The 14,523-nt window shown below is 37.8% G+C and overlaps 1 protein-coding gene and 1 non-coding gene across 7 annotated transcripts in view; one reads left to right on the top strand and one right to left on the bottom strand.

The window, feature by feature from the left end:
• LARP4 (La ribonucleoprotein 4) overlaps positions 1–12,258 on the bottom strand; it is a 78,774-nt gene extending 66,516 nt beyond the window's left edge. For 4 of the 6 annotated variants that reach the window (XM_036019039.1, XM_028533141.2, XM_036019038.1 and 1 more), the window contains exon 1: positions 12,098–12,258. In XM_036019039.1, the coding sequence (XP_035874932.1) occupies positions 12,098–12,115 (18 nt within the window). In that variant the 5' untranslated portion in view covers positions 12,116–12,258. Of the gene's footprint in view, positions 1–1,687; positions 1,710–11,528; positions 11,669–12,097 lie in introns of those variants that run through there. The other 2 variants (XM_036019040.1, XM_036019041.1) reach the window with 2 other exon arrangements.
• LOC114514190 lies at positions 8,590–8,696 on the top strand. The gene has a single exon (XR_003685928.1). It is a non-coding gene; the product is annotated as a U6 spliceosomal RNA (small nuclear RNA).
• Positions 12,259–14,523: the final 2,265 nt, after the last annotated feature.

Below are 14,523 nucleotides of genomic sequence, written 5' to 3' on the forward strand. Positions count from 1 at the left end.
CTACCAATTGATAAGAAAAGCACAAATGAGCAAAAAAGACAATTCACAGCAAAAAGTACACCCCAAAATCAATAAACATGGAAAAATGTTCAATCGCACTGGTCAGTGAAGAAATGCAAAATAGCCCTGGTTGGAGTGGCTCAGTGGATTGAGTGCCCACTGAGAACTGAAAGGTTGCTGGTTTGAATCTCATCAGGGCACATAACTGGGTTATGGGCCAGGTCCCCAGTAGGGGATATGTAAAAGGCAATCAATCGATGAATCTCTCACACATCAATGTGTCTCTCCCTCTCTTTCTCCCTCCCTGTCCATTACTCTAAACACAAATTAAAATCTTTAAAAAACACACACAAAATAAATCAATGATTTCATTTTTAACCTATACAGTTAATTTTTACAAGGGAGAATGCCTGATACTGACAAGATATAGTAAGTTGGGCAACAGTAATAACACTTTTGGAAAGCAATTTCCAATACAGATATAAAAAACTTACTTTAGATAACCATGTTTGAGCCATCTTTTGACTAAAGTTTAATAAAGAACTTCATCAAATCCTTTTATCTTCCACAGAACTAGAAGTCCTTGAGGTTACAGTTGTATAGAAAACATCCACAAGGTCTGTTCAGAATGCATACAGCTATGTAATATGAATAAGAGGCATTTACTGAAGAAGATATAAGAAACATTGTACACAGGACAAGGACATCTCAATCCCCTTCAAAGCAGGCACCTTGGGACCTCACACAGTTATCCCAATTGCCATCAGCTGCCTTGTCATATTTTCCTGAATCTCATCGATGGTCTGAAATCTCTTCCCTTTCAAAGGTGATTTTAGTTTTGGGAAAAGCCAGAAGTCGCAGGGCACCAAATCTGGGCTGTAGTGGGGATGAGTCACCTGGGTAATTTGATGTTTCACTAAAAAACTCTGCACTGGATGTGATACATGAATGGACACATTGTCATGATGAACTGCTAATCACCAGTTGCCCATAGTTGTGGCTTTCTGAATCATCTGAATGGTTTCCAAGGAGTAATGTTCAAGCTTAACACAAAATCTGATGCAATTTTTTTTCTCTACTCACTCAGTCATTTCTCATGTGATGGCCACACAGTACACATGCTCACTCAATGGTATCTACTCCCCCCCCCAACTGGTACAGTGAAGTCATCATTGTTCACACATGCACATCCAGCTCACTTTCCTTGGATGACAGGGCACATCAATGCTGCACAAAGTGTTCTAGTTACATTAACAATGCTTGGACTTTTTCCTGACAGACTTCGTATTAAAGGATGTAAATTGTCCAAGTGCCTGCCAAAACTACCTGCCAACATTCACATAGTATACAAGCAACCAGATACTCTCAAATCACCACAAAAACATTCAAGTATCAGTCTACACAACTGACAGATTAATCCACCACCTCTATTTCTAAGCAATATATTCATCACTGAATAGTCAAAAAAAGTGCTCACTCTTGATCCACAGTATGCCAATTCCTATCTGGTGAGAGAGATAAATTAAAGAGAAAGAAAGGGAAACATCAAATTCTCAGCAAAATGATACCTTCCAGGAAGAAGAGACAGCAGTAGCAGTTTCAAGGTAAAAAATGATTAAGAAAAAGTCACCATAAATATGGTGAAGCCATCTCTTTGATCATATACAAAACGATTTGTTTTACTTACCTATTTAACTATTAGAAAACAGAAATGCCATACCACTTAACCCCACAAATGCCGAGAAACAGAAACAGAAGTATATAAACTGACTGAACTTACTTGCCTTGTGGCGGATCAATCTTCCAGGTTAAGTTTTTACATCTCCAATATCAAGAAGATCACTAAATTTAAGTACTTAAACAAAAAAAGCACCTATCATTTTTATCCAGCATAAAACTTCAGGATCCTAAGATGCTTAGGGGTATTTTATGGTAAAAGTGAAAATTAAACTGGGAATTTTTACCCATTCTAACAGAGATTAATATTTATGGAATATTTAATTTACCTTCATAACAACTTCATTTAAATACCATTATCACCCACATTTTGCAGATAAGAAAAAAGTTACTTTACCTGAAGGTATAGTAATATGCACAAGGCTGCACAGCTAATAAGACAGAACCAAGATTTGAATCTAGGCAGTCTGGAGCCTGACACTATACTACAGTTGCCTTAGAAGAAACTTTAAGACAACTAGTTACATACTATTTAAGAAATATTATAAATCTTCTCACCAAGCCAAATGCTCCCTATCTCCGGTTCTGCCTAAGAATGGCTAATAATCCAGAAGAAACGGATGAAGAATATAGCCACCAGATAAGAACTAGGGTCCTTAGGGCAGAAGTCAATTCAGCTCTGCAATAATTTTTTATCCTAAGGCCAAGGTATAGCTAATTTTCAGTTTAAATAAATACATAAATAAATAAGTGTGTGTGTGCGTGTGTTCACAGTAGTTCGTGAAATTTCACCTTCTATCACAAGGCATGTATCCTAATCTGAATTATTCCATCTGCAAGCTCCACAATGGCAGTGACCTTGTTTATGACTTACTGCTCCCTAGTACTTTGAACAGTGACCAGCACACAGGAGGCCAACAATAAAATTTGTAGAATTAATATATACTGATTGTTTTCTCAAACTTTATTGCGCAAAAGAATCATGTGTGGATCTTGATAAAGTGCAAATTCTGATTCAATATCCAGTTATCAGGTCAGAAAGTTTATATTCTAACAATCCCCTGGGTCAAGAAGTTTTCTGGTGAACCAGAGCTCACACTTTGAATAACAAGGTAACTGGACCACCCCAAGTCATTTCCCCCAAGCTCTCCTAGTTGTCAAGAATCAGAATTCACTTACTCTCCACTGTGGAAGGAATCTGAAGTTTATTCATCAATAAAGATATTGGTACTGGTCCTCTAGTGTCAGGGAAAGACAAGACTTACATCCCCCAAGTCCCACTACCTCAGTCAGATGGCATCTTGACAACTGTTTAAAAAACAAAACAAAACAAAACTAATGCCTCCCTAGATTAGTGGCTTAATTTAGGGGGATCATGGATTGAAATGAAAATATAATAAAAACTACAGGCTTCTCCTGTAGTTCTACATATGAGACTCATGAACCTCCTTACTAGAGATTAGATTATTAATATTAACATTTAAGTAATATAAATAGTCCTCAAAACAACTGAGCCATTTTACTTCAAATTGGTTATCTGATAAAGCCAATGGCTAACTATACAAATGAAGTAAAAAAAAAAAAGAAAAAGAAAACCCCTCAAACATCGCTATTAAATATCAAAATAATTCTTTTTAAAAAGGGCACCTTTTAATTCCTAGCCTGTATAGTCAAGTCAGCAAACCATCTACTTTCAAATGAAAAGGACCACAATACTAAGATGAGACTTATCTTTCATAAATATATATGAAAGCAGCAGCTCACATATAGTGTTTATATATACCAGATTCTAAGTGCTTTACATTAACTGTCAACCCTCTTAACAACCCTGTGGGATAGATATTAATATTATCCTCATGTATTAGTATTACTCTCAATTTACAGATAAAACAGAAACAGAGGTTAAAAAACTTGTCCATGGTCATACAATTAGAAAGTGGCTCAGCTTAAACAGGCAGAGTCCAAATTCTTAACCATTCTTTTACGCAACCTTGTATATAAATGTACTTTATCGTTATTACTCAATCACTGCTCTCCTATTTTTTTCCTTTCCCTAACTCAAAAGGCTAGAATAATACTAGTTTCCTTACTTTGCTTAACTGCAAATTTTTGTAAATCCTATAAATTTACATTCCCCACAGCCACAACAAATATTTATTTTAGTGCCAACTTATGTACACTATATTGCTGCTGATAAGGGAAAAAACTGCCAATAAACACAGTAAATCTCTCATCCCTTCTGAAAAAATTAAAAGTTATCGTACAAACTAGACCATTAAGAATGAAATGGAGTGAGACACCTGTTCCAGAAAACAGGTGTACACTATGACTGTCCAGGATAAAATGGGAAGTATGGTCTCCCTACCTGTTTTATAGTTTGTGGTATCTAGTGGTGTGAAATACTAGCAAACTATGTGCTACACAAACCCTGATCACTCCTGACTTTTCTGTCCTGACACAGAAAATGCTTTTCTCAATAACATATAAACCAAACCAAACTTAACTCCTAATCTTTGGATTATACCTACAGTTCATACCCTACTCCTAGTAATATTTACCCAAAGTACTCCTTTGTCTTTGGTTTAGAGCCAGTAATTTATAAATACAGAGATATTATCTGAACCGACTACTGGTTCAAATGGTCTGACAATGCAACAGAAAAGGGGGGAAACATGAGTATGTGATCTTCAAAAGTTTCTTTTTCTTGCATTTACTTAACACACATTAGAAAAAATATTTTTCCAAAAGAGCAAATATAACACGCCTATTTGCATGTTATCATTTGTGTTCCTTTGAATCTTTCATGTAAATGGGTTTGTATTAATATATTGAACTCTTCATTTTTGTTTTAAAACTTTTGTCCATTAAGACTAAACTCAAACTATTAAAAAAAACTGTAAATAAGGCAATTAATTACCCTGTTTTGTTCACCTGAACCAGAGCAAATTATAAAACAAGACTAAAGCAGAACTCAAAAAGTTATACATCTCTTAAACCAGTGCTATTTCACAGTAGTTATTGCAAATACCAGTGCTGCTATCGTGTAGTTTTGGTAAATTTACCAGAAATATTTAATACATAAAGCACAAAGTTCAGTAGTTTTGGAAGGCGACGCTTATATACTGAACAATTTACATCACAATATTTACTGTGATGATCAAATGATAGTGTCTGTAAAGCCCTTACCTAATTATACATTTACAATGCTTACTTAATTCATAAACACCACAAACACCATGAACACAACCTAATTCTGTCAGAAGAAATTACTAATCTCAAACTATGAATAGAAACTTGAGGCTCAAAAAAGTCGTCCCTTGCCTCTGGTCATACAGCTAGTGTTTGAACCCAGGATTCCAAAACCTTACAGAGAATCACAGTACATTAATACAAGAGTTGACAATGTTTTCAAGACTGAAAACCTCCCTCAAGAGTTAAACTTTAAACAAAATAAAACTTAAGCAAAACAAATAATATAGGAAAAATAGATTAAAATGCTATTAACATTATCAGAGTTACAGTCATTTTTCACTTAAAGATATTTGAAGAGGAGGTTAGAATCTTTTTATGACTTCAAATTGATAGCTGGATTAGTTTCTCAACTTCCTCTACTTTCCATTCCTATGCAATACAGACTCAGACTTCATTTCTAACTACAGGGTCAAAATCTCTTTTTAAAGCTCCTAGGTAGAACAAAATCACAGATTTGAAATATTCATGTCTAGTATTAAGGACCACTTCAATTAACTGTGAAGTATCAATAATATGAAGCTGGCATATAGACCAAACAAACCAAAATTGATACAAAATAGGTGAATACCAATGTCTACTAGTTTTTCACATACTGTACTTTGAAGCACTATGAAGCACATTTTTATGTTCTCCTCTAAGCATTTTATTCCACTTTTCACACTTCAAAAATAATTTTCACTTCATTTTCAGTCCATTATATCTAAAAAAATTTTATGAGAATGTTTTTACTGATTTTTAAATTCTGCCATCAAGTTGCAAGAAATACTACAAAACCCAATTGTTCACAGATCACTCAGATATTCACTTATTTAAAATTCTTTTTGGCAATCACTTCCCAATTCATTTAGGCACTTCTTTTCTAAGTTACTTTTTATATCTAGCCAGTGATATCTAATAACTTTTTATAAATAATTATTTAAGCTAATGGGGAAAAACTGAGCACCGTGCATAGGCACACTACTTATGATTACTATAATATAAAATTAATGAAAAATTATCTAGGCAAATATTCCACTATTTTCAGACTCTAAGGCTAACCTAAAATGTAAAATGTTATCACTAAAAAAGCAAAAAACTTTGGAATTCAGATAAACTATTTTTAAGATTATGTAAGATCTGGGGAAAGGGGAAAATGGGATTTGATTGACGTGTACAGTTTCAATTTTGCAAGATGAAAAGCCCCAGAGATGGATGGTGGTGCCGGCTGCACACCACGCAAATGTACTTAATACCACTGAACTACGATCCGACTTCCGGCAAGATGGAGGAATAGGTGGACGCACCGTACCTCCTCGTACAACCAAGATTAGAAAACCAATAATTTACAACAATAACTTACTATCAGAATAACACCCAGATCCGGCAGAGGATTTATCTGAATGGAAGTCAGGCAGCCAAGAAGTTGAAGTAGACGCGTTCATCCGGACTGGTAGGAGAAGACGAGCCGGGCGGGCGCAGGGCTGGCTTGGGTCGGCAGGGCGCGGAGGTCGGGGGAAGGTTTGGCGCGAAATCGGCGCAAAAGCCATCAGCGCGCAAGAAGGTAGCGGTGATCCCTGAGTATGCAAGCTGCGGCTGGCAGACCCAGCGGGGTAGCGATTGTGGACCAGGGCAGAACTCGCGGCCCGGAAGCCCAGACAAGGGTCTGAGTCCAGGGGAACAGAACTACCGCCATTGTTTTCTCCCGCCCCGCTCCAGCTCCCGCCCCGCCCCCACATATAATGTCACAATCTAGCGACTGGGGTGCCCAGCCCCGGTGAGCACCTAAGGCTCCGCCCCCCACCGTAACAAGAGCAACCAGACCGGAAAAAAAAAGGAGAGACAGGGGGGAAAAAAAATGTTTTCAACAGAGCAGATCAGTCCCCTAGGACTCATCCTTTTGAGCGACCAAGAATTAGCCAATCTATCAGATGCGCAGTTCAAAACACTCGTGATCAGAAAGCTCACGGAACTGGTAGATTTTGGACGAAATTTAGATGAAAGAATGCAGATTACCATAAAACAGATGCAGGAAGACACACGGAGGAGAGCCAATAGTGAAAGGAAGGAATATGAGTCTCAAAACAATACAGTGGACCAGAAGGAAGATAGAATCAACCAAGCAGGAAAGCATGATGAAATAAGAATTCAACAAATTGAGGAAAAGATTAAGAGCATCCAAGACACCTTTGAACGTTCCAATATCCGAATTATAGGGGTACCAGAATCAGAAGGGGAAAAGCAACAAATTGAGCACGTATTTGAACAAATAATAAAGGAGAACTTCCCCAATCTGGCAAAGGGAACAGTCTTCCAAGAAATCCAAGAAGCTCAGAGAGCCCCAAAGAAGTTGGACCCAAGAAGAAACACACCAAGGCCCATCATAATTACATTAACCAAGGTAAAAACAAAGGAGAGAATCCTAGAAGCAGCAAGAGGTAAGGGGACAGTAACCTACAAAGGAGTTCCCATCAGACTGTCAGCTGATTTCTCCAAAGAGACCTTACAGGCAAGAAGGGGCTGGAAAGAAATATTCCAAGTCATGAAAGACAAGGACCTCCATCCAAGATTGCTCTACCCAGCAAAGCTCTCATTTAGAATGGAAGGGCAGATAAAGTGCTTCTCAGATAAGGTCAAGTTAAAGGAGTTCATCATCACCAAGCCCTTACTTTATGAAATGCTAAAGGGACTTATTTAAGAAAAGAAGATAAAGAAAAGACATGTATAGTAAAAGGACAGCAAACTCACAAATATTAACAACCACACCTAAAGCAAAACCAAAAGAAACTAAGTAAACAATTAGAACAGGAACAGAACCACAGAAATGGAGGACACATGGAGGGTTAGCAGCAGGGGGGTGGGAGGAGGAGAGAGGGGGAAAAAGTATAGAGAATAAGTAGCATAGAATGTAGGTTGAAAATAGATAGGGGGAGGGCAAGAATAGTATGGGAAATGTAGAAACTAAAGAACTCATAAGTATGACACATGGACATGAACTAAAGGGGGAAATGTGGGTGGGAGGGGAGTACAGGGTGGAGGGGAGAGAAGGGGGGAAATGGGACAACTGTAATAGCATAATCAATAAAATAGATTAAAAAAAAAAACCCACTGAACTACATACTTAAAATTGTGATGATACATTTTATGTTATGTGTATTTTACCATAATTAAATTATGTGAGTTATTAAAGCATCTTAGGGTGCAAAAAACTCATTTGTACCTAAATAAGTGGTTTTAAGTATTTATTTTCAGGAAAAAGTTCAAATAGAGACAGAAACCCATTAAGAAAAGGAATAAGAAAGGGAAGGAGGAAGACTGCCAAATAACTAAAGCAGACTGGCTAAAAATATTAGATGGGGGAAAATGATGTAAAAAATGATTAAAATGTCAACAACCATAAAAAAACATGAAAAATTTGTACACTGTCCCCTTGATGCTCAAAAATTGAAATAACTCCTTAGCAGTCAGAAGGGAGCTGTTTCAAACTTACAGATTTTGTTGTAACAATTTATGTTGGGACATATGACAACTTTGTGAATTATCCAAACATTTTTACCCCTTCCCAGAGAGCCAATGCATGTTCTCCTTCAAAACAGGAGTGAGAAGAAAAACAAAAACAATAAAGTACTAAAGTCAATATAAACCTTTGTCTGCAAAACCAAGTTTTTAAAAAAGTGACATCTTGTACTCACTTTAGCAGCCCATATGCTAAAATTGGAACCATACAGAGAAGATTAGCATGGCCCCTGCGCAAGGATGACACACAAATTCATGAAGTGTTCCACATTTTTGAACTAACAAGCAAAACAGAGACAGACTCATAAAGAGCAGGATGACAGCTAAAGTGGGGATGGGGGTTAGGGAGTGGAGGGATTGAGCAAAAAGGCAGAAGGACTCATGGACATGGACAACAGTGTGGTGACTGTGGGGGGAATAATGGGACAAAATGGTAATGCAAAAAATACAATAAAAATAAATAAATTACAAAATAAAATTAAATTTTAAAGATTATGTCTAGGTTAAAAAAAGTGACATCTTAACAGGCATGACACATAGTAAGTACAATACATGTGCTTATCACTATTATTATACTATTATTTTTATCACTATTATCTATCCCACTGATTCCAGTTATATATTAATAAGCTGGAGTCTCTCCAGAAAAATGCATTCAAGTACAAGATTCTTAACACAACTGCAGAAGAGTCACAGACCCCAGGTTACAGAAGTCCAAATAAGATAAGCATACAACTTGGTTAAAGTGGTTCTTAACTTCTCCTGTGCCACGGATCTCTTCAGTAAATCTAATTAACCTGACCTATGGACCTCTTCTCAGAATAACATTTTTAAGTAAATGAAATATTCAGGATCACAAAATAAAACAAACATATCATATTCATCAAAGTATTTTTAAATTTCTAATTTATAATGCATTAAATAACAAGATTTTGAAAAATGTAACAAGAGTAATGAGCATAAACAATACTTCAAGATAATCTTAAAAACTACAATACAGGGCCCTGGCTGGTGTAGCTCAGTGGATTAAGCACGGGCTGCGAACCAAAGCATTGCAGGTGCGATTCCCAGTCAGGGCACATGCTTGGGTTGCAGGCCACGAACCCCCCCCAGCAACCACACATTGATGTTTCTCTCTCTCTCTCCTTCTCCCTCCCTTCCCTCTCTAAAAATAAATAAATAAAATCTTTAAAAAAAAACCCTACAATACAAAAATACTTTTGTTGCAGCCATTGATATTTCAAGAATTTTCATTTCTAGATTTTAATTAGAAGCTAGTATAAACAAACAGGCAATTATTTTTTTCCCCCTCAACCAAGTTCATGGATTTCCTCAATTCTGTCTAGGGACCCAGCTTAAGAACCTTGGCTTAGGAGATAGTGTAAAAATAAGTTTTGGAGCCAGAGATTTACATTCTGTAAGCCAGACATCAAACTTTAGTCCTCACACCTGAATGACCTTAGACATCAAATTTCTGAGCTTGGTTTCACTTATTTTGAATAATTCCTATATTATGAGCTTATAAGAATCAAATATTAGTTAACAAAATGCCAAATGACCAGTGTGGGTTTTCTGGTTTTTGTTTTTTTGTTTTGGGGTTTTTTTTGTTTTGTTTTTTTTTTATACTGATTTTAATGTCATATATTCAGCCCCAAGCATTTAGTGACACTGCTCATTTTCTTTTTCTTTTTTTTAAATTTTACTTATTTTTAGAGAGAGAAGGAAGGGAGAAAGAGAGAGAGACAGAGAAACGTCAATGTGCGGTTGCTGGGGGCCGTGGCCTGCAACCCAGGCATGTGCCCTGACTGGGAATCGAACCTGCAATGCTTTGGTTTGCAGCCCACACTCAATCCACTGAGCTACGCCAGCCAGGGCGACATTGCTCATTTTCAATAAAACTCATTATGAGAAAAAGTTAAAACCACATACTGATTCACAAAGAACATTATTAATGTAAACATTAATTTTCTGTTAACAGTTTAGTGAGAGCCATGATTTGGCATTAGAATAACCTGTATCTAAATTTCAATTCCACTACTTATTACTAAGTTACCTCTCAACCTCAGTTTTCTCATCTGTAAAACGCTACATTGTTGTTTTAGAAACAAAAGAGGATCTAGCTTAAAATCTCAACAAATGGATTATTAAAATTCACATTTTAACAAAGCCGAAGGAAGCAATCTGGAACTCAAAAGTTTATTTTGGAATTATGTTGATATAAATAAAACTCCAGTCCTCCTTTTACCCAGCAAAACACAGACTTAAATCTGCAGCATTTAATCGTCTTAGCATTCCTAACACAAACTGGCATTGTTCAAAACCAGACTGGATTTCTTACTCTGCCCAAAGAAAAACGAGTATAAAAATCGGTAAACAGAATGGGTTCAATAATTTTTAAACTTTTCATGATTTACTTGTAATGTTCCAATGAATGTTTATTATGTTTTGGACATACTCTAAAGTAGCGCTGTCAATTTAAAACCCAATTTAAAGATCTCATATTTATCAGATACACTGATTAGATCAAAAAGTGCGAGCATGTATTTTCCTAACGCAAATATTACAGAGTAAGATCACCCTCTTCCCCAAAAAAGATTCGCCACAGACTGGCCTATCGATTATACAACCTGTAAGTTCCTTCCCTCATTGAAAAGATTCTTTTTATGGGCATAGTTAACAAGTGCCAAGTTGCGAAGTGGCAGCTTTGCTGGTCTGACGTTTTCACAATGCAAGAACAGTATGATCTGGAATCTACTCAAAGCTTTAGCCAGGCAGTCAGCTGACGCTCACCGCACCCAAGAGAAAGACAGAAATAAGAGAAATTAAACCCCGTATATGTGTAAGGCAGGTATCTACTACCTAAAATTAAAATAGACCAAAAGCACACGTTCCAAATACAAGTAATAGAAGTATTTACGTTGTTAAGTAACAATATTAAAGTAGGCTTTCCCCGGACTAGGCTTCTCTCATTCTTGGAATTTTCCTTGCAAAGGGCTTTTATCCGTTCAAAAAACCAAGCCGTCACCCCTGAGCCGCTGCCTGAGTAACTTTTACAAAAGGTCAAAGAGGTGCCTTTCAAGGTTTCTCCTCCGTTCATAGTAACTCACTTTTCCACCCACAGAACGTTCCAGGGACGTACCCACCGGGACCAAACAAAACTTGGCGGGGTTGCTAAAAATAGGCTTCCAACTTTCTTTTCAAACACACATGCCGATTTTCACCTTCTTCCCTCCGCGGCCCCACATGTTGCTTCCCTCTCTCCCAGAGGGCCCCGCGAGACCTCGCTTCAACCCCCAGAACGCACCCACCTGATTACCCCGATCTCCGCAGACTCCGCCCCCGGCACTCGCGCCCCCATCCCCCGCCCTGCTCCTGTTTGCCTCCTTTAGGGGATCCATATGGGACACTTTCCCCTTCCTCTGATCCTCACGCCGCACCGGAGAAGTCTCGCTTTCCTACCGTCATCGTTCCCCTACTCCAGCTCTCACCTCCCACAGCTCCCTAAACTAGGAAACCGCAGAAGTGAAGCCGCAGGCCTACACGGCCCAGGTGCTGTGTCAGCCTATCTGCCGGTGCAGCGGCGTGTACGGCCTGGAAAGTCACATGGCGGTGGGACCGGCCGGCGCCTCAACACTCCTGTTCTTTCAGTGCAGGACGAGATTCCGAGCCCACTCACCTCCACGAAGAGCAACATATCTTCCTGCGGTTGGCCCAATCGTTCTCGCCGCTGCTACTCCAACTGGCTTACAGGCCCGAGCCCCAAACGCTAGAATAAGGACACTCTTTCGGTCCCCTCCACCCGGCAGTGTACCCGGCTCCTCCCCCGCCGTCAGCCTCTGCGGCCTGACCCGCCCAGTCCCACCTCCCTTAAAGCAACAACTGTTTCCGGTTCAAAAAAAGCAAATGCTTCCGGGAGGAGAGACAACCCTTGGCGCGCTCAATTTTTGCACCACATTTTCCAGCAGCAGTATGGAATATACTATCGTCTGTCCTGGGTGGGGGCGGGGGGGGGGGGAAGCGATCGTACAAGGCAATATTCTGTGATGTGGGGTTGTGTGAAAATCTTACTGCATCCCATCCATTGCCAAGCGGATAGCTTCCACGGCCACAATCTCGCAGTTTTCATAGCTCAAAATCTAGATCTGATAAAAAGCCGACCTTAAGCGAAGTGTTCTGGGGTTTTTTCTTTCCATTCTTCTGTGTGTGTGCTATCTGTGTGCGTGCGCGCGCGAAGTGTTGTGAAGGAACGCGCAACTCTGTGGTGGCTCAGAGAAAAAAAGGAAAGAAATTTTTAGGGAGACTAATGACAAATATATTAATAATAGCTGCTCTATTTACATGCTTACTATGTGTTGGGGACTACTCTTAGTATTTTACGTGAATTCATCTTAAAACCATCATATGCAATAAATACTATTATCCGCATTTTACAGTTAAAGAAGCCCTCTAGGAAGGCAGGTTTCTGTTAGAGACGCCTTTAAAGAACTTTGCCTATGTTAGCTGGAATCAGGTACCCACATCTCCACTTAATATGCTGCTACTTTATAATGGTCTGGATAACCTCTTGATGTAAATGGAATATAATAAAAAAATTCTTTATAGAGTTTAAAATTAAAGTGAGCGTATTAGTCATCAGTGAGACAGAAGGCTGCTACTCCACAGGCAGCGGAGCCAAAACAAAATTTAAAAAATTTGTAATTTTCTGTTAGATGATCCAAATTCCTTATTATCTTTTAAAAATACCTAGTAGGATTTATCCCTCCCTTATCAGTCCCACTTCTATATCCTAGTTCAAGTACTCATTTTTATAAATAGTCATGTCTTGATCTTTTCCAGTGGATTTTTTCCCATTTTATTAATGATAAAATCTTCCTAAAGTGAAAGTTTCATTTGAACCAAACTGCTGTTACTTGCTTTCAAGGCCATTGTGATCCCATGTAATTTCCCTTACTTTGCCTCAAATGAATCTACTTTTTCACTTAGATACCAAATTAATTCACTCACCAAATTACTGATATTTGTCTCATAATCTTCGTAATCTGATCACCAGTAAACTCAGCATTACTCTGTCTCAATTAAACCAATCTCCTGACTTTCCCCCTGAAATACAAGCTCAGCACTCACCTCCAAAGCCATGGCTCAAAGTGTCTTCCATGTATAGAAAGCCTTCATTTGTCAATCAACCTTCTCTCTCCATAACATTTTTCTAAAGACTCTGCTCCCCACAGATCTCTTCTTCATGTCCCTTGTTAGCACTTGAGTATTATATTCTATCCTGAATTGTTTTCTTTTTCTTATTTTGTTTTTTGGTTTCTTCACAGATACCCTATCATATTCTTCACAGTCTAGGATAATGGTGGTCACATAGTAATGTCAACAAGTGCTTGTCAAATTGAAAGGGAAAGAGAGAGTTGTAAATTTGCTTTAAAAAGTCTTCATTTCCAGTTGCTGATGAATTCCATACTGCATAAAAAATATGAGAGAGAGCACATTATGCTAAATTAGTTTAGTTGACAAGCGTGTCGGCTGCTTTGTGAATGTCTATTGGAGTAAGCAATGTAAAGAAATCAAGAGAAATAAAAGTAATGTAATATTATTATGAACCAAATATTTAAATTAATTGATAAGAAATGCTAGATAATGAATATTTTAATCAAACCTCACATGTATAAAAAGTAATTTTCTTTCATTGTGATGCTTTCAGAAAACATGAACTTCCTTGAATAAATACACTTAATTGTGGTTCACAGAAAATGAGAGAGTAATATTTTATGATTAGGGGCAGGGTGGACAGTCTAAACATACAAGAAATTATTCTGGGGCTTAGAAAAGTTTACATAAGGAAAGGAACCTCAAACAAAATAGATACCCAAATTTAGATGATTTCTTTGGAGAAACTGAGAAGGAATATACCAAATGTTAGAAAAAGAACACTAAGTGTAGCATCTGGTTTTTAGTTCACCAACTGGTAGAGACAAACAATACTCTTCAATGAGATAAGTAATAAAACTTTACAAAATGATTTGGGAAAACAGAGGAGAAAGTAACTTAGACAACAGGACGTTAAAGAGATATCTAATTTAGTCTCTGTATAGTGGTATT

Source organism: Phyllostomus discolor, chromosome 2 (genome assembly GCF_004126475.2).
Source record: "Phyllostomus discolor isolate MPI-MPIP mPhyDis1 chromosome 2, mPhyDis1.pri.v3, whole genome shotgun sequence".
NCBI classification, from domain to species: domain Eukaryota; kingdom Metazoa; phylum Chordata; class Mammalia; order Chiroptera; family Phyllostomidae; genus Phyllostomus; species Phyllostomus discolor.